At 49.4% G+C, this 18,810-nt stretch overlaps 6 protein-coding genes across 6 annotated transcripts; 4 read left to right on the top strand and 2 right to left on the bottom strand.

Moving 5' to 3' along the window:
* Nucleotides 1–217: 217 nt before the first annotated feature.
* Nucleotides 218–1,970, bottom strand: BDV37DRAFT_278922 (AMP-binding enzyme domain protein; the record flags this gene model as incomplete). Its single annotated transcript, XM_032086196.1, has 2 exons — nucleotides 218–1,675; nucleotides 1,731–1,970. 2 exons carry the CDS (start codon nucleotides 1,968–1,970, stop codon nucleotides 218–220), a joined length of 1,698 nt encoding a protein of 565 aa, XP_031945758.1.
* A 2,361-nt stretch (nucleotides 1,971–4,331) lies between these two features.
* BDV37DRAFT_172371 (Zn(II)2Cys6 transcription factor) lies at nucleotides 4,332–6,629 on the bottom strand. Its single transcript, XM_032079363.1, has 3 exons — nucleotides 6,360–6,629; nucleotides 4,958–6,267; nucleotides 4,332–4,895 (listed from the first exon to the last, which is right to left on the bottom strand). The coding sequence occupies exons 1-3, from the start codon at nucleotides 6,535–6,537 to the stop codon at nucleotides 4,455–4,457; spliced, it is 1,929 nt and encodes a 642-aa protein (XP_031945757.1). The 5' UTR covers nucleotides 6,538–6,629; the 3' UTR covers nucleotides 4,332–4,454.
* Nucleotides 6,630–10,972: 4,343 nt separating this feature from the next.
* Nucleotides 10,973–12,280, top strand: BDV37DRAFT_295933 (class II DAHP synthetase family protein; the record flags this gene model as incomplete). Its single annotated transcript, XM_032089997.1, has 1 exon — nucleotides 10,973–12,280. One exon carries the CDS (start codon nucleotides 10,973–10,975, stop codon nucleotides 12,278–12,280), a length of 1,308 nt encoding a protein of 435 aa, XP_031945756.1.
* A 521-nt stretch (nucleotides 12,281–12,801) lies between these two features.
* Nucleotides 12,802–14,777, top strand: BDV37DRAFT_238637 (allantoate permease family MFS transporter). The gene is made up of 5 exons (XM_032080869.1): nucleotides 12,802–13,166; nucleotides 13,229–13,265; nucleotides 13,348–13,443; nucleotides 13,499–14,473; nucleotides 14,534–14,777. Exons 1-5 carry the CDS (start codon nucleotides 12,981–12,983, stop codon nucleotides 14,764–14,766), a joined length of 1,527 nt encoding a protein of 508 aa, XP_031945755.1. The 5' UTR covers nucleotides 12,802–12,980; the 3' UTR covers nucleotides 14,767–14,777.
* Nucleotides 14,778–15,873: 1,096 nt separating this feature from the next.
* On the top strand, nucleotides 15,874–16,942 carry BDV37DRAFT_268451 (isopenicillin N synthase family dioxygenase; the record flags this gene model as incomplete). The annotated part of the gene is made up of 2 exons (XM_032084187.1): nucleotides 15,874–16,558; nucleotides 16,617–16,942. The coding sequence occupies 2 exons, from the start codon at nucleotides 15,874–15,876 to the stop codon at nucleotides 16,940–16,942; spliced, it is 1,011 nt and encodes a 336-aa protein (XP_031945754.1).
* A 342-nt stretch (nucleotides 16,943–17,284) lies between these two features.
* Nucleotides 17,285–18,119, top strand: BDV37DRAFT_238636 (uncharacterized protein). The gene is made up of 4 exons (XM_032080868.1): nucleotides 17,285–17,577; nucleotides 17,654–17,782; nucleotides 17,837–18,022; nucleotides 18,078–18,119. The coding sequence occupies exons 1-2, from the start codon at nucleotides 17,465–17,467 to the stop codon at nucleotides 17,763–17,765; spliced, it is 225 nt and encodes a 74-aa protein (XP_031945753.1). The 5' UTR covers nucleotides 17,285–17,464; the 3' UTR covers nucleotides 17,766–17,782; nucleotides 17,837–18,022; nucleotides 18,078–18,119.
* Nucleotides 18,120–18,810: the final 691 nt, after the last annotated feature.

Below are 18,810 nucleotides of genomic sequence, written 5' to 3'. Positions count from 1 at the left end.
AAGGCTTATTTAGAGAAATAGTCTGGAAAGGCAAATTGGTAAATGGAATGATCTATTCATAATTCATGTCTTTCTTGTACAGGTATCATAAGCGACATGTCTAGGTAAAAACGCAACGTGAGAAGAGAAAAAGAAATCTAGTCTATATGCCATCCAACGCCATCGCCGAACGAGAAGAGAAACAAAAGAAAAGAAAAAGAATTTTCAGCGTCACCAATCAAACCATTCGCATCGCCGAGATGGCAGACATAGTAGGCCGCAAACACGAAGGAACAGTTGGCATCTTCGGGATCCTAGGCGGAGCCATCGACTTCAGAGCTCTCCGGTTGATCTTGAAGCCAGTTGTAGGGTAGCTCGCGAGACAGTGGACGCCACCCGTCAAGCGACGGAGACCGGTGAGTTTAGCCCGGGCATATCGTTCGACGTCGCGGGTGACCTGGGCAGTCCTGCTGCGGTACTCCGGCTTGGGGATGACAAAGGCCGTGGGCTCGTCGACTTGGGTCTCGGTGTTGCGGACTCCAACGACCACCACGCTAGACACAGCGGGGTGTTCAAAGAGGATGGCTTCGATCTCGGCGGCAGACACGTGAGATCCGTAGCCCTCACCCACTTTCAAGAGCTCCTTGATGCGATCCACGATGTAGACATTGCAGTTCTGGTCCAGATATCCGAAGTCACCGGTATGGAACCAGCCTTCGGAGTCGAAATCACGGTTCGCCACTTCGTTGTCCTTGTACCCCTTGAACCGGGCGATGGCGTTGCGCACCAGGATCTCGCCCTCTTCGCCGTAGCTGCATTCGCGCCCCGTCTCGACGTTGATCACCTTCGCTTGGATGCCGTTGACCAGTGTGCCGCTGGAACCAGGCTGCTTGGAGCACTCGTCTACTTGCATGGCCAGGAGCATGGTCTCGGAAGTGGCCCACTCGAGGGTGAGGTGCACGCCGCCAAATTGGCGCGAGATGGTGCGACGCAGGTTTTCGTGCATGGGTGCACCGGCAGTCAAGAGCCATTTGACGCTCGAGACGTCGATGTGACGCAGAACGGCACGGGCAAGACGGGCAGCAATGGGGGGTGTGATGAAGAGGAAAGTGATGCGGTGACGGGCGACAACGTCGACCGTGGTTTCGTCGAGAGTGTGCTTCATGAGCACGACTGGGATACCAAGGAGAATGTTCAGGCCCATGTGAAGCTTTGCGTTGATGAAGAAACCCAGCGAGAGAGGAGAGACCCACACATCCCGATCTGGGTCTGTATCGGCGGGAATAGTCCCCACCGTGGCCTCCATAGTGGCGATGTAGTGGGCGTGGCTGGTGAGGACGGACTTCATCGTACCTGTGGAGCCGCTGGTTCGGTTGATGAAGGCATCATGCTGGTCGACTTCTTCTGGAGTCTTCAATTCAAAGATGTGGGCATCGGGATTGCCCAGTGGTAGGAGCGAGTCAACGCAAGGCCAGCTCTGGTCGTTGGCATCCAGGGTCATCACCGAGACACAACCAGCCAGCATGGATGCAACTTCGGTAAGGCGGAGCAGATCTGAATCTGTGATGACCACTTTGGCTTTGGATTGTTCGAGACGGGCGGCGACGTCGGTTTCCGACATCTCCTTCTGTACGGGGATTGGAGCGACCACAGCACCAGCTGCGAGAATGCCGTAGTAGGCAATGGGGTATTGGATCTGAGTATAACTATGAGTATATCATCATCGCACCAGGAGCTCGGTGTAAACATACCTTGTCCTTGGCAAGGATAGCGACGACATCATTCGGCTCGATATCATAGTATTGGCGAATAGCATCGGCGAACTGCCTGCTCTTCTGCTCGAGCTCTCCAAACGTCAAGGTCTCATCGGAGCCATCGATGCGATACAGCACGCGGTCGGTGGAATAATCTCTCCGACCATGATGGAATATATAGTTGAAGGCGTCGCACGAAGGGACTGGGGGAAGAGGCAACTTGGAGTCAAAAATCATTTTGAAGGATATAAAGAGATACAAATAAGACTTGCTTCAACAAACGCTCAGTTCATACAACAGTCTAATCCAAATCGCTTTCTAGTGATGATTGCCAAAGCTGAAGCTGCTGTTGATGACTTTAAACTCTTGAATCTCCCGAAGTTATATACCCTCGATAATCCCATTGAACACCTCGCTATCTACCATCCAACTCCAGCCGTGGCCATCGACCACCGTCCCCGTTCTCCCATCTCACCATGCAACTAAGCCTCTCAACGACAGGTACAGTGCATTCCAAAGCCTGTAGCCGCCTAACGCACGCGGCAAGTGTAGACCGATCCAGGAAAGTCCGAGCATAAGCTGAGCTGATTGGCCCCCATGCGTGATGAGGATCCACGAGGTGCCGTTTCTTAGGCCTAGATCTCCAGATCGTGTCGGAGATTACTGTCGTGCGAAGTGTAAAAACGTGTTCCACCCGGTCATGTCCGGGGTTAGGTGTCCTTGCACCGCCTCAATGATTGATCTCCAGGGCGTATCTGGGACACATGGCTGCCTCGTGGCTCGCTGCTCCGATCGTAATTTGTTCCTTAAACGCGCTTCCACGTGTCCGTCGTGCTTTGTGCGACTGCTGCCGCGTCTAATCGTTATCGCCGTTGCAATTAGATATACCGGGGCTATATCAACTTGTTCTGCTAATCACAGTCGTAGGGCTAAGTGGCAACAGGGACGATAACGCTACTGAAGATCTGGTTACGTACATACAAGCGCTTACTTTCGGCCGACCGTGAAGATGAATTCCATCTATTGGCATATTTAGGATATCTTCATCGCATCCTTATAAACCTACGCACAGATACCCAAACCCAGGCCGAGATACGATATAATTAAACGAGCCGGAAACTCGAATTGACTTTGGCAGACCAAGCATTAGACACATCCTACATAAGTCCGAACGATGTGTAGCTTGGTAGCGAAGATCGTCGCTGAGCACGCAAGGACAACTCATCAACCATAGCAGGGATAGCCGGTGGAGAAGCGAACAGTGCACAGACAGGATTCACGCATATGTCTCGTATAGGTGTAGTCCAGAATAGCTGAAACATGCACTAGTAGGTAGCTCACGTAGATACGATGTAGCATTCTACCATGTGGTCGTCTTATGCGAGAACGAGGGGGCTAGTTTGGGGCTAGTTCGGCCTCGTGGAGACAGGGTTTCGGCGTTGGGGGCATCCATGCAGGACATCCGTCTCCGTTGCGCTGGGTTGCAGAAGCCGGGTCTTGCTAACGTCGGAGTTTATGTCCTGCGTACATCAACGGTTCGTGGGTCTGCGAGGGGGCCAAAAACAAGACTCTTGCCAATCGTTATTTCCCACGTGTGGATTAGTTTGAGATTGGCATGCTAGTCTTATCCCTGTAAAACATGTGGCAGTCCAGCCATGGAGCGTTTTCCTGGAGACACAGTTGCCTGTCATATTATTCCATTCGAACATTGTTGGAAGGTTCTATAGGTAGGACATAATGCACTTAATATACACCGTGGGGCCCGGCTTGATCTAGTAGAAGTTGACAAGTACAGCATAGAATGTTGGAAACATATTCCATATCCGATAGATATATCCATGTATGAACTAGCATCCTGCAGATTACAATGCGTTTAAATAACGCCTTGAAAAGACTCTGGTAGGCAACAAGCAGTTCACCGATATCACATCCATTGTTTATCTCTCGAGCTTTCCGTCAGAATCCACCATATGTGTATGCGCCAAATCTCAGTCTCCTTACGATCCCGTCAGCATCTTTGTCAACTAGTATGTAATAATTACTTCATGCATAAGCGTCAACAACGGGAAGTGTGGCTAAGGCAAGACAAGAGTGACGGTCAGAGCCCTAGGATGCAGATCCCAGGATGCCAGCCGCAGATTGCAACCGTCGCTACCACTAGTACATAGCACACAAAGAAGTCGTGTGTCCGAAATGTCCATAACATTCTTTTCACAAAGGCAAGTGTAAATGAAATGAGTATGTAGGCTTTTTGACAAATGTAAAAAGACAAGATGGCCAGGTCCAATGTTTTAAGTATAGGAAGGCTAGGCCTTGGGAAAATCACAAGAGATGCGACCAAGATTCCACCCGTCCTTACTTCGACCATTCCCCTCAGAAACTTAGGCTCGTTCCTCCGACCAACAATGTCCGTGGCCAATAGACGCTGTACAGAAGATAAGCTATACCACTTCACTCCGGTGCACGTGGTGAGCATATGAGTCCGGGAAGACCCATCGCGGCAGTTTTATGGATGGGCAAACAACTAGTCAAGGAGAGGAAAGGCCATAGTATGTTTTGTTGGAGTCTAGCTAATGGGATAACAGACGTATATACTCTGAATATGGAAATCGCCTATCAACAACCCGCCCAAACCATCGATCTGTGTATAGATGAATTCGTGTATATCCATGATGCAAAATTCGAGAGAATAGGAGAAAGCTAATAGATTGTGGCCGTAAATCATAAATCACCAAGCAAGTCGCCCTTCGGGGCAACCTTGGCACATGCGAAAATCAGTCGAGTAATGGGCAACAACGTAGAAGTGTCCAAGGCCCCTGCCTTGTCTTGCTCTAACAACTCGCGCAATGTTCGAGGCGCGGGAGGGCTGTTGCCCGGCCGCTGCAACGCGTGCTCACGAGCCATCGCCCACTCCTCTTCGTCGCAACAGCGCCACATATGCTCCGGAGCCGGAAGAGGCAGCTGGAGGACGATATCATCGCCGAGAGGCTCAAAGTATTGTTCGTTGAGTAAACGCGCTCTTGCCCCGAGGATGTTTATCATATTAACGAAGAAGAAGTTCCGACGGAGAGACTCAGCATATTTCCACCGGTTCCAGTCATTCTCGTCGTTGTGATGAGTCAAGAGCTTTTCTTGATGCATCTTGTATAGTCGACGTGCCATCTGAGATTGGTTAGCATAGTGTCCCGAGGTAGGGACGGGGGGAACATATAGAGAGAATTTACCTTGAGCAAAAAGGAACTGTGTAACTCAGCCGCTCGCTCATTTTCCTCGCGACGTTTGTCGTTGATCTCCTTAGGGATTTGAGGGCGGACAATGGCAGCGGGCAGGAAGTTATCTCCAAAGAAGCCCAGAATCTGGTACAGGCAGACAGCATGGACGGCGGCAAGGCATGTTTCAGGGGTGTCGACATGTTTGTGGAAGTTGCGAACGAGCTTGTCGCGTTCTTCGTTAATCATGCGATCTACAAATCCATAGCTTGACTCGACAGAACTGGCATGTGCCGATACACAGGCCAAGGCGATTCCCATGGGCTCGGCCATACCACCCATCGAGCAACGGTACAGACGATGGTGCACAAAGGGCGACCAGAACTCCCGCTCTAGAATCATACCGGGATATTCGCGGAACACGGAGAACAGGTCTCGGTAGGCTTCATCGTAATCTCGCATAGCAAATGGACCGACCTTTGGGATAAAGTGGTAGCCAAGTGTCAATCTCGGGGAATGGTCACCGCGAAGCAGTCCCTGTGTAGCATCGTTCTCCTCGCCGCGACTGGAACCATCCCGATAATGGCTGTCTGAAGAAGAGGATGATAGCGATGGAACATTATAAGGAGAGTTGGGGTTGTAGGAATTTGCTGCCAATGCACCTTGTTGGGGAGCCTCTAACGATCCCACTGGCTTGGAGATTTCATGAAGGGGCAAGAAGTATGATGATCCTGGGTTGGTTGACTCGTCCATGGCGCCAGCGAAGGTATTTCCGACAGACATGGGATCAGTCAGCGGCGTGAAGTCGTCGCCCCAAGACAGGGAACCACTGGGACTAAACAAAGATCCGTCCAACGCCCGCACCATGGAGTCCATATTCGTGGTCCCGAAAGGATTCCACCCTGTTGCAGACATCGGGTCGAAGTGGTTGGGTGTAGGATTGCATGGATGGCCGGGCGCGGGCAGCGGATGAGTGCCATTTGTGCCCGAATGGGGTACGTCGTCCAACGCCATGGCTGAGGAAGTGTCCGTAACCATATTGCGGCCCATGGCGTTGGACGAATGTGTCGATTGACCCGATCTAGATGAAGCGACCGAGGCGGATGATGTAGGAGGAGTATCTTGAGGATCAGCGATCCGAGGGGGCAAGGATGTCGGGGGATAGTGGCATGCAGTGCCCATCTGGACGCAACGAGCGCACGCGGGTCGAGTCATAGAGCAACGTAGCTTCTTTTGCGCGCATGTTTCGCAGGATTTGCGTTTCGACAGACGTTCTTGGCCGGCGGTCTTGATACACCGTCGCCGGTGTCGGTCGCGGAGGTCGCCTGTGTGCCGTTAGTTATGGTCCTTCGAAATACAGACAACGCAAAGTTTCTGCATCTTGGTACATATTTTATGCTCTAGAAGGGCTGCGTACGTCGACTGTAAGTCTTGTTGCAAATACCGCACCGAAAATCGCCAGACTGCGGTGCCGCGCCATTGTCCGTCGTCTGAGACATAGTTGGGCCTTCTGGACTCGAGATGGCTGACATTGTGTCCTCCACCGAATGCACTGCAACCTCAAAATTCATTGATTCCTCTTCCAAAGCCACCATTTAGGGTCCCTGTGTAGCCAGCAACAGTACATGTGCGCGAAAGCGCAACTAGTCTGGACAGCGGGGGGATGGCAATATGAGAATGGATGCCAAGCAGTTCCAGAGTGGTATGAACTGTTAAAATAGGCAGATAAACAGGTCGAATCCTCGGTACAAGGATATATAGGGCAGGGAAACAAAGAACAATGGAAGTCTATCCGAAAAAAACACGAGGGAGCGCGGGGATAAGTATGGGCAGAGAAGATAGCTCGGAATCTTACCATGGGGAGCAGTTGAATCTAGTCATGGCCCTAATGGCCTGTTTGACTCCAAGTGTGGTTTGGGATTCCAATCCTTCTTTCGGGCTGACCATAAGCTAAATTATGATTAATATTATTCTGCACGCAGGAAGACGATCTATCAGGCTAATTTCCTCGTTTTCGTCTTACGAAATTTAATCCGTCATTTAGTATGGTTTTTTTTTTTTTTCCGACTTAGACTTTCAGGTGCCCCTCTTGACTTTCGGAGGCGTTTGATGATATGCCGGCTGATGCTCGCTAACGGACAATCTACTCGCTTGGCTTGAATCCTGTTGCAGGATGGGAGATCTCGATTAACGAAGACTTTAAATATACCCCTTGTCGAGAAGGACAAGCAACTTGTAGCGCTGAAAGTCGTGGAACGTCAGTTCTCTTCCATTCTTTTGCCATTTTGTTGTCAGTTGGCACCCTAATGCACTGTCCATCAATTTGGCAGCAAGGGTAAGCGAGGTTACAAACCCACTGCAACATCCCTGCACGTGCTGAACCAGAGTCGTATCAGTCTAGACAAAAGTAGGAGAAGACCAGGACTAACTAAGACCAACCAGGGGCTGGAAGAATGAGACGACCGCTATTCGCTGGTTAATCTTCTCGCTCGCCTGTCGAATTGCACGGCCATTAGCGCCGGAGCTAAAAAACGATAATTTAGCAGCTCGGCAGGCGTTATCTTTTCTCCCCCCGGACGTTGACAAGGAGGCAGCTCCTGGTTGAAGGTTCTAGTGTACCCCCGGTTGGGTTGATCCTGGTGGGGATGTTATCTTCCTATCACTGCTGTCTACTCCGTCGTATTCTCTTCGTATGTCCTGGACTTTTCTGTCGGTCTGGTGTCTTCTGCCCTCGACCCATGGTAATTAAACTGTTACCTCGGGTTGGGGCCGGGAATCCGAACCAACCCAAACGGGACGCCCCGTGGTATACGGCACTCGCCGTGGTACGGTTTCGACGTCCCAGGCATCGTTTGTCCCGCCGATACATTTTAGGAACGGGATCAGTGCGGGAGCACATCGGGGAATGATCATTCGTGGATGTACACGGCCAGAGCGACATGCGGAATGATCCGTCCGTGGATCCAGCCGCAGCAGATGAAACCCTAAGACCTAAAGTAGCAGATACTGGAGTAAATCCAGTGGGACACTCCTGCGAGTGGATCCAGCAACCAAATGCGATCCACTCCTCGGAGAATACCATTTAGGCCGCCTAATACCAGTTGAGACAGGCTGTTTCTCCTCCCAGGACGCAGTACTTATGTGTCACCCGGCCAAAAAACCTCAGGCAACCATAGCCAAGCGATACAAAGCGTGTCAGAGCCTCGTCACTCGCCCTGGTGTACAGGGATGATGGGCTGTAGCCTGACCCTCGAGTGCGACAGCAATCAAGGATCAGTTAGCCATGGTTGCAGGAAATGGACGTGTGAGATCAAAACCGTCAACGTTAGCGTCAAGGCCGCATTAGCCGGATCCAACCACTGTGTCTATGGTCGAGTTAAATTTTAGAATGTCTCTCTCGAGCCATCTGCTTTTGCCCCCTTTTCTTGTAATTGTATTTTATTCTTGGTCGTGCAATTTCACAACTGTCGATGCCAACCAGTCTCAGAGTCCAGAAACTAGCTATTTTGGACAGCGTGGTGGGAACATGCGAGGAAGACCCCTCAGAGCGTAATGAAAATGAGAATATTGACTGAGCTAATCGCTGCATAACTCCCAGCCCAGAATAGCTCCGTCTAGAGAGGCCCATTTTTCTGCAGATGAGAAACTCGGAGCGATCTGGTGGGCTAAATTGGTGCCAAGCACTGGATAAGCGGCGTTGCCGTCCAACTCCATCTATCGTTATCCCACCCTACATGTCTGGCCCGACATGGCCAATGAGGATCGACATGGCTTTCCAGAAATAGGCATTGCTGTCTATACCGAGCGCCGTCAGTTGGTGTCATGCCAAAAAACCAGATTAAACAACCGATCCCTGGTACGTCCACTTGTGTTTGATGCGCCACAGCACGAGCCAATCCGGCACAGAAGATACACGGAGAACGAGGCTCAAGAGCCAGTAGTGGATAAGGACCTGGCGGACCAACCCGCACAAGGTGGGACTGACGAAATGAACTCGACGTCTAGAATGTCTTGACGTCTTACTCCAATTACTGGCAGATCGTCGATAAGGAAATACTCACATCCAGTGCACGTGTTTGCCCCTCCCTCGCGTTATCAAGACCGGCTCAGAACAACTCACCAGCCGGCTTCGGTTAGTATACGCGAGAGTCTTGGTAGGACTCACGATGTCCCCGCATAGAACCGACAACGGATGCGCATATTTATGCATAGTTATACATGGAGACGGACTACGGCGAAGCAAGATCCCCAATCAAAGAAGGAATGTTAGCCAAGATAGTTGGGAATTCGGAAGTGCTTAGCATATAGTGTTACTTCCATTTTCACACATCAACAGACGGATAATGTCTTTGCGGTCGACGTTGTGGGTTTCTTCGTGAGCGCATCAGAACCGCTAGATTGGTCCTCGGAGTTGGTTTCGAGACCAAATTAGCCCGGTCTCTACTTGGCCGTATCTAGAAAGATCAGCACTGCTCAAGGAAACAGGGCCAATTGAAAGAATGTACTTTCTATCGGGAGAGAATATGTGTCACGTCAGCTCAAACAAGATCTAGGTTGTGTGGGGATGAAACCCACAGGTCCGGCACATTGTCAAGCACCGATGGGGCTCGAGGGTCGTCAAATTTGCTATATGCCTCGGAGATATATTCTCGGGATACATGCAAGTAGTGCAGCACCAAGATCCATGGAATCCGATCGTGGATATACGACGTAAATCATCTACACTGTTGATCAGGTGCATATCAAGCAATGCGGTTGGCTTGGGATGGCGTCGAAATGCGCCACATGGCATCAAGCACAAATCAAGCCTCAGGTGATTATCTTGCTGGCAATCAAAAAATCCTCAAGACCATAAACGGACCCTCGGCTGAAAGGTTAGCGAAGTTAGCGCAATGACATCGCATCTACGGGGCTATTTGGTGTCTTGGCTGCGCGATAGATTGGCCGTTGGGAAGGATTTACTGCGAGTGCCCTTGAAGTACTGCCTCTTACAGTACGAAGGCTTCTTTGCGGAACTGAGTCCTTGAACGAGGTTAGTATATTCTATAAAAGGTGTCACCCACGTAGCAGCTCGTATTGAGCACACATTGCAATCTCCCGGAAAATTATGCGGCACATATTATCCACGCTCACAATACGTAGATCTCTGATTGAGTTGCTTAGTTGCCCCGTAAGGTGTAGTGAACGCTATGCAAACCTAATTATCCACGCGACTTTCAGGGGTCGGGCTTAGGGTGCAATATTGCATCTTGATGCATCTTGCATAGCCCGGTGGAGCCGAATCATGTCCTGAGCCATGGGATTGCATCAACTCGGTCCCGGAGCAAAGCGGGAGACGTGCATATTTAGTGGGACAGCAACGCCCGGTGCAGGAACTATAAAACAAGCAAACGAATTGGGTCGGGTCCCCGTATTGAAGGATTCGAAGGATGCACGCTATATGACGCGTTTTCCATTATGACAAGTTGTCGGATGTGTAGGCCAAAATAGATGGTGGAAGGATTGTATCGCGCTAACCAAAGATGGCATCCAAGATGTAGTGCTCTGGCCATGCAAATTGTTGACTTCAAGTAATGAGTTCAGCTGTTGCTCATCTCGGGGATATTGGACAGGAAATTACCCCGATTAGGCCCGGCAATGGCGTGTTTGAGTTTCGAGAACTGGACATGGATGCAAAAAATCTGGATATACGGTGAAACTACTTGTTCTATTATGGAATATTCCTGTGAATGACTATATTCTCTATGCCTCTAGGTTATTGTAATTTTATCTGGACTTTCGGTGCTGTCTGCACTCACCCACCGCACAATAAGCACTATCAAGCTTTCCGGCGGTTGATGACACGCCACTGAACGCCGTTGGGATAATAGGCGTCCGAAAGACGGCTGGTATACATATAGAGCTACAAATATTATCAATAAGACAACAGCCACGTCCCACGTTCATATGTTTTCTCCAGTAAGTCTCAAAGAGCAATCGTGGTCCTCGACCTCTACAATCCAAAACAACATCTTTATCCATCTTGCTACTATGATACATTCTCCACATGACACATGGACACCCCAGTCCTGGTCTACAAAGCCCGTGATCGCCCAGGCTGTAGAGTATGATGACCCGAAAGCTTTGGAATCGGTCCTGAACACCCTATCCACTCTGCCGGCGCTTGTCAGCCCGATGAAAATCGAGATTGCCCGTAACAGCTTTGCAGCCGCAGCACGAGGCGAGGCGTTTATCATCCAAGGAGGCGACTGTGCAGAGAGCTTCGACGACGTACGCCTGCATGTTATCCACCAGAAGATCAAACTTCTGCAGGAGCAGTCTCATCTTCTTGTACAAGGTCTTAGTCTGCCCGTTATAACAGTGGGACGAATTGCTGGCCAGTACGCAAAACCCCGGTCGTCTCCATGGGAGACCTTGGAAGACGGTACAAGAACGCACGCTTTCCGTGGGCACAATATTAACGGCTCCAATCTCGGGGAGAGACGCCCTGACCCATATCGTCTGCTGCTGGGAGACTCTTACTCGAGGACGACCTTGCAAATGACCAAAGATATTCAATCTACACCCTCTAGCATGGGTCGAAACTTCGTCCCTGCGCAGAACTCCTTCCCCTTGACTCCAGAAGAGACAGATGTTGCAGCATTACCGACACCCACTGGGACTATCTTTACATCCCATGAAGCGCTTCACCTTCCTTATGAGAGTGCTATGACCCGCGACCGTTACAACACCTCGGCCAGTTTTATTTGGATCGGTGAACGCACGCGGCAGTTGGACGGGGCTCATGTCGAGTACATCCGTGGCCTGCGGAATCCCATTGGGGTAAAGATCGGGCCAAGTACTGAGGGTTCAACACTGGTCGCGCTTCTCAATACCATCTGCCCTGAGCCACACCTGTCAGAGAATGTTGGCCGAGTAACGATTATCACGCGCCTCGGAGCAGAGAAGGTCGCCACTCTTCTTCCCCCTCTCATCAAAGCCGTTCAGGAGGCCGGGCACACGCCCGTCTGGATGTGTGACCCTTGTCATGGGAATACACAGACTACGAAGGCTGGTCTTAAGACACGGCATGTAGGACGCATGCTACTAGAAGCCACCCAGACATACCAAACACATAGAGAGAGCAACTCTATTCTCGGCGGGTTACACCTCGAACAAACGGGAGAATTCGTAACCGAGTGCCAAGACGATGATAATATGGACCAAAGGAGCGCTCTGGGCAGTAACTACCGCAGTTTATGCGACCCGCGCCTGTCCAATGTCCAAGCCTTGAGTCTAGTTCGACAGTTTGTGGATTTCGTGCGCTACCAGGAAGGGAAAGAAAAGCTTGGATATTAACTGGGGCCCCGGCTACTACCCAACAAATACTACTTCACGATCAAACGGTATTGATTTCGGCTTGCTGGCGCTTTTCGTCGGTTATTTTTATGCAATAATAGACTTTCTTCACAAGCTTTTACGTCTTACCTACTTTTTTCAAAGGTTTCCATTACTCGAGATTAACTTCACCGTTGCAATTATCTGCGGAACTAAGGAATCCTACACGAAAAGTATGATGATCACTACAGTAAAATGTCTATTGGCCCAGGGTTTAGCGATGATGCCGAATTTTTCATCAATTAGATTGCCAGTGGGTCAAGGCCCCAGCGGCTCACCAAGATACCCTTCAGGACCCATTTTCCTTTTCCGCGAAACCGACTCCACAACGGCGCATGGACTAAAATATGACGACAGGGGGGCAGACCAATGGCCAGGGACAAAATAGAACAGTGTTTCTGGGCACAAATAAGCAAGCCTAGTCCCAATCTAGGCCAGTATCCGTGCCATTAGATCGGCTTTTCGCGAGGAAAATCTCATCCGTCACTATCACCGAGGCTTCGACATGACCCAAGAATGTCCGAAGAAGACCCCGCCATGTCAGAGAATAGATCAGTTAAATCTCCATGCGCTCCGTCTATATGATAGAGTTCCAATTTTGCTCTGATTGATGTGTATTGCACATGCTCGTGGAATTGAGCTTAGTGAATTGTTTGTCTGAATGAAGCCTGCCGAGACCGATGTCGTCAACAACATGGAGGAACAAGTAGTTGTTTGCCCCAAGCTTTCCACGAATGAAGATGAGGCAATGCGCGCGTTCGATGACGGGCGGGACCTTGACGTTCGAGATATAGATGATGCTACCAATGCCCGGTTGCTGAAAACTATTGATAAGAACTTGTTGCCAGTGTGTCAATCCCCTAAACTTGGCTTTGTGAGTGTTGCTCAGGTTTAATCGTTGTATTGTAGTTACTATGTTTGATCTATGGTCTCAACTTCGTGGACAGTAAGACTGGCTTTTTTATTTCTCTTCCTCCCCCTAGGTTTCTCGGTAGACGTATCAGTATGCTGATGCGCACTGTGGATAGAAACCACGCTGTCCTATGCTAGCGTGATGGGTCTGCAGACAGACCTCAGCCTCAAAGGCAACGAATACCAATGGCTGGGGAGTATATTCTACTTTGGTAGGTCTGAGTTTTACTGTCGGTGACCTTCATGGCTTTTTACTCATGCTATCAGGTTACATATTCGTGGAGTATCCTAGTAGTTATCTCATGCAGCGATTCCCACTGGCAAAATATTCCTCAATCAATATAATCCTGTGGGGAGTGACACTTACCTGCTTCGCTGCCGTAAACAACTTTGCCGGTGCTGCCACGGTTCGGTTTTTTCTTGGGGTCTTCGAAGCAGTAGTTACTCCAGGATTCACCACCTTAACTTCGCGATGGTACACGAAGCACGAGCAAGGCGGGCGCGTCGGCTTCTGGTTCAGCTGCAACGGGGTTGCAAATGTTGTCGGGGGCCTGATCGCATACGGGATATCCCGAGGCGTAGAGCAGCACGGGGCCTCCATCCAGCCATGGCGGATTCTCTTCTTAAGCTTCGGTCTATTCACAATAGCTGTTGGCGTGGCATTTCTATATTATATTCCAGACAATCAGTGGAACTGTCGATTCCTGAGCCCGGCAGACCGTGTGTTAGCTGTGCAACGCATCCGTGGCAACCAACAGGGAATCGGAAACAGACATTTCAAATTGTACCAGTTCAAAGAGGCGCTGACAGACCCCATCACCTGGGCGTTTGCGTTCTTCGGCATTGCCGTGAATATCCCCTTTGGAGGTATCACAACGTTCTTCTCGCAGATCATCCGCAATTCCGGGTATACTTCACAGCAGAGTTTGCTCTACGCGACGCCGGGAGGGGCTTTCCAGACCATTGTTGTGATTTTGAACGGGATTGTCAGCGACCGCTTACAGCAACGCATCTATGTCAGTTTTGTTGGTATGATCATTGGTCTTCTGGGCGCCATTCTTCTGGCCGCGTTGCCGTTGAGTAACAGTCCGGGGCGATTAGCCGCGTACTATCTCACGCAAGCCAGCCCGACTGCATTTATCGCGTTATTATCTTTTATCTCGACAAATGTAGCGGGTGCAACCAAGAAGACTACCGTAGGGGCCATCTATATGGTTGCCTATTGCGTTGGAAACATCATAGGTAAGAATTCCAGAAAAGCAGAGCCTCTTGTGTGTAACGCCATATTGACGCACCACATAGGACCTCAGACTTTCCAGCAAAGTGATGCGCCGCGGTATATCCCGGCCGAGATTGGCATCTGTTGCTGCTGGGGAGCATGTCTGCTTGATCTGCTATTGATTAGATATCTATATTGTAAACGGAACGCCGAAAAAGCAAGGATTCGGGCTGCACCTGGATATGAAAAATCAGAAAAGTCAGAATTCAAAGACTTGACTGATCGTGAAAATCCAGAGTTGGTATATGTGGTCTAGTTGCGGCAGCCTATGCGGATATACATAGTTTATAGAATGAAACGAAACATACATACTACTTGTTACTCTTGGCGTGCATTGGTTAGGGAATAGTTGTACTTCGGGAGAGAAATTGCAACTGAACAAAATTACGTTATCTAATGCTTGTTTCAGCATTCCCTCGGCCTATGGAGCCAAGTATCGCCATTAAAGCTTGAGCGAACTTGTGCCGAGTCTCTTCGGCGAAAGTAGGATGTATGTGGATCTGTGCGCTCGGAGGTGTGTTGCCTTGCGGTCAACGTGCACAGCGATGGACGATCATAGCAGAGGCATACTATGAACATCCTCATTTACTTTTAGTTTTTTCTTTATATGTGACACTATTCAATGTTGTAGTGAAGTCTGTGAGTAATTTTACAAGTTATTGAATATTTTCCATAGTTTGCATCACGAGCCCTCATGGTATACGTTGTCTCGCGGTCATAGTATCAATCAACACTATTCTCCGAGCGATGAAGTAGTAATAACTCAACTAGCATGATAACCATATTTCTAGAAGATTGGAGGTCAAGAATCTGCCAAACTTTTCCGTAAACGCCCAGACTGCAAGTCATCCGTTAAACGACGAGCCCCTGCATCTCAATTGTCCACCAATCTCCAAGTCGGACTAAGATGGACATGGCAGGAGAGCCATGTGTCCATGTGCCCCGAGCGTCCCAATCCACAGTTTAGGATCTGAGCTAATTGAAGTTTATTCCGCGTGGCTACTACCTTACCGTTGGGGCTCCAATATCATAAGATTTCGGCGCGGAGTGGATAGTCTGTGCCCTGTCCATCAACTTCTGAATATGCATCATGATCGGAGGGCATGGGCAACACTTCGGATGTCCGTACAAGTCTTCGCGGAGCGAGGTGTTGATGATGGACATCAGGAGGAAAGTGGACTTCACATACAACCTCATGGATTATTATAAACACACTCAATATCTCGAGCTATGTAAATACCATAAACAGCAACAACCTCACAACCACAATAAAAATAACCACGAGAACAAGACAAACAACCAAATCCACTATACTCTCTATCATATCAATCACCGCCCAGGTTAACACTATCTATCACTCACAATGTCTGCTCCGATCTTTCCCGTCATCGACTACTCTCGCATCGTCTCTTCTAACCCTATGATCGCGACCCAAGAGAAAGACAAGCTGTTCCAATCCTTCAAAGAAGTCGGCTTCATCTACCTAAAGGGCTTCAACTTCCCTCCAGAGTTCATCGACACCCTCTTCTCACATCTCCACAAGTTTTTCTCCCTCCCCGAGGAACAGAAGCTGGCCATCGAGGGAGGCGAAAAGCAAGCCTTCCGCGGCTGGTTCGCTCCCTCTCGTACAGCTAAGAACCCCGAGAAAGCCGACCAGAAGGAAGCATTCGGTTTGGGCAATGACAAGGACGAAACGAGGCCAAACCTCTGGCCGACCAACTGGCCTGAGTTCCGCCGAGACTTCACAACCTTCTATGAGGAGTGCTACAAGATGCATCTCGAGTTGTTGCGCGCATTGACGGAGAAAGTGGGCCTGGACCGCGAGTCTCTCATTCCTTCCGTCAAGGCCAAGGACTGCTACAGTGCCTTGCTACACTACTACGAGACTTCATTGGAGAGCTTCGATACTCGCGTACGCTCTGCGCCGCATACGGACTTCGGTACCCTGACTTTGCTGTTCAATGATAGCAATGGCGGCTTGCAAGTGAAGGACAAGGACGGACAATGGATTGATGCGCCTCCTATGCGCGGTCATGCCATCGTTAATGGTAAGCTGCTACCTTTTTCTTATTTACTCCATAATCGAGATGCTAATAGGACAAATAGTTGGAGACCTCCTCTCTCGGTGGTTCAATGGTCAATTAAAATCCACTCAGCACCGGGTCGTGCAACCCCCAGCTGAAACTCGGGAAACGGAAAATGGTACAACCACTGTCATCCCATCCAGATATGCCATTGCCTGGTTCGGTCACCCCAACCGCGACGCAGTCGTCGAGCCTCTCAAGGAATGTGTTACCCCGGAGTGGACACAGAAGTTCAAGGCAGTGGTCGCGGGGAAGCATGTCAAGGAGCGCATGGCTCGACTTTTGGAGCACGGCTATCTACCTGAGAAGTGGACCGATGACATGCACCGCAAACCTATTGCCGTTTGACTTGTTTCTTGCATTGGTTAGGCTTGCTTGCATATAGATTGGAGTTTGGGTCTCGCCTTTTATAATGATGTTACGATACCCTTTAATAGTAACGTTTATGATATTTATGAAACATGGTTCCTGCATATATTACTATACTCTAAAACAATCGTAAATTAGGCACATGGCTACTTCACTGAGCGAATCACTCTGGAGAAGACATAAAAGATCTCCTCCGCATTAAATCGCATGTCCAAGATACTCGGGCTATGCCTCGTAGTCTTGCTCGTCTCGATTTAGTTTCCGCCCAGACAAATAGAGTTATACATGCATCAAGATCTACCTCACATCCTAAATTCTTTTCTATAGTTGAACTTCTCGAACTATGCGTACTGGCCTATTTACCCAAACCACCATCAAATCTGATGTCAACCACCTAAGACCATCCACCATGTGCCATTCTGCCAATCTTCATTGTCTTTAATCGAACCCCCTCTCTACTACAATTGTTATAGGTCACCAGAGAGGTCTAGCCCTAACCATATGGTATCTGAACATTCGGTCAGTGCCACTCACTTTGTCGCGAGCTCCCCAGTCGTCTTTCAGTTGTATCACTCGATCGGCTACATCTTTGATTCTTGCGAGATCATGCCAAGCTAAATGCCATCTGTCAGTATCTGAAGGCCCTTGGGGTTGCATTTGTTGTATCTCGAAGCTCTGTCTCATACATACACCAGGCTTCCAATACTCCTCCTTTTTAGGTACTAACAGCTATATGAAGGAAACTTGTTGGATTCACACAGTTAGTCTATTGACCGCTTTAATACTGTGTAAGAAATATTGACGCTAGCTAGTTGAAAGCTGTGATACTGACTATATTAGTAGCCCGTTCCATCAATGAGGAATATTACATACCATTCATCATTTCAATGACACTGTCACATTTTCCCCTAAAATCGAAATACCACTGCACCGAGATGACAGCCAAGAGTCCGAGCAATATACTTTTAATTATTTTACCAGCTGCCTAAAACAGAGCAGATCATCGATGCAGAGGGCTGCAGAATGCCGAATCGGGGGATGGTCCAAAGTAAGTATTTACTGAGCCAGTGATCAGCCCTGGTTATAATACAGGCCGATATTCAATTGACGTTACCGGGACGGATCGGAGCAGGCACAATATCTTGCAGATACGAAAGTAGCACAGCATGTATCGTCGTGTCTATTTCTCAGATGGCTTTTTTTTCCCGACTATCCTAGAGCCTGTCTAGCCCCCAACCCATGTAAATAGCCCGTCTCACGTCAAACCCCTTAAGGCAACCTCTGCGCCGCGCATTCCTCCTGACTCACTGCAGAGTGAGATTATTGCATATGTACACCGCAACTTCCGCTCATTCCCCCAGTCCAACCAAGTTATATTACGCTAGATAAAACCCAGCAACACGGAGTTGGCCGTCAGAGAGCCTCAACTGACAGAAAATTTATCCAGGAAACCAGCCTACCAGAGATCCCCACCGGGCTTGCATTAGTAGATGGCCTAACGGCGTTAAACCAGCTTTCTGCACGGCGCATGATCGGATCATTCCAAGGAATGAGTCTAGCAGCCTGTCGCTATTTCTGCTTGGAGTAATATCGGCTAAAGATTAATAAGGACGGTCTCTGTATGTGGGTATCGCGATGATGGGCTGACTGGGTATCTGGACTAAAATACTTGATTCATGGAGTGGCCTGAATCATACAGAATTGTGGGTCAGGGAGGGATATTGATCTATCTGGGTTTTACTGGTGGCTGGCTTTCTAGGTAGAAGGGGAAAGATTTCTAGGGGAACCTGGGCCAGCAGGGAATCAATCTGGATGGCTTGAATTTGTGACTGATATGTGGTTGAGCT

The sequence above is a fragment of the Aspergillus pseudonomiae genome, assembly GCF_009193645.1.
Source record: "Aspergillus pseudonomiae strain CBS 119388 unplaced genomic scaffold BDV37scaffold_6, whole genome shotgun sequence".
In the NCBI taxonomy this organism is placed as follows: Eukaryota; Fungi; Ascomycota; class Eurotiomycetes; order Eurotiales; family Aspergillaceae; genus Aspergillus; species Aspergillus pseudonomiae.
This window is presented reverse-complemented; position numbering and strand designations above follow the sequence as displayed.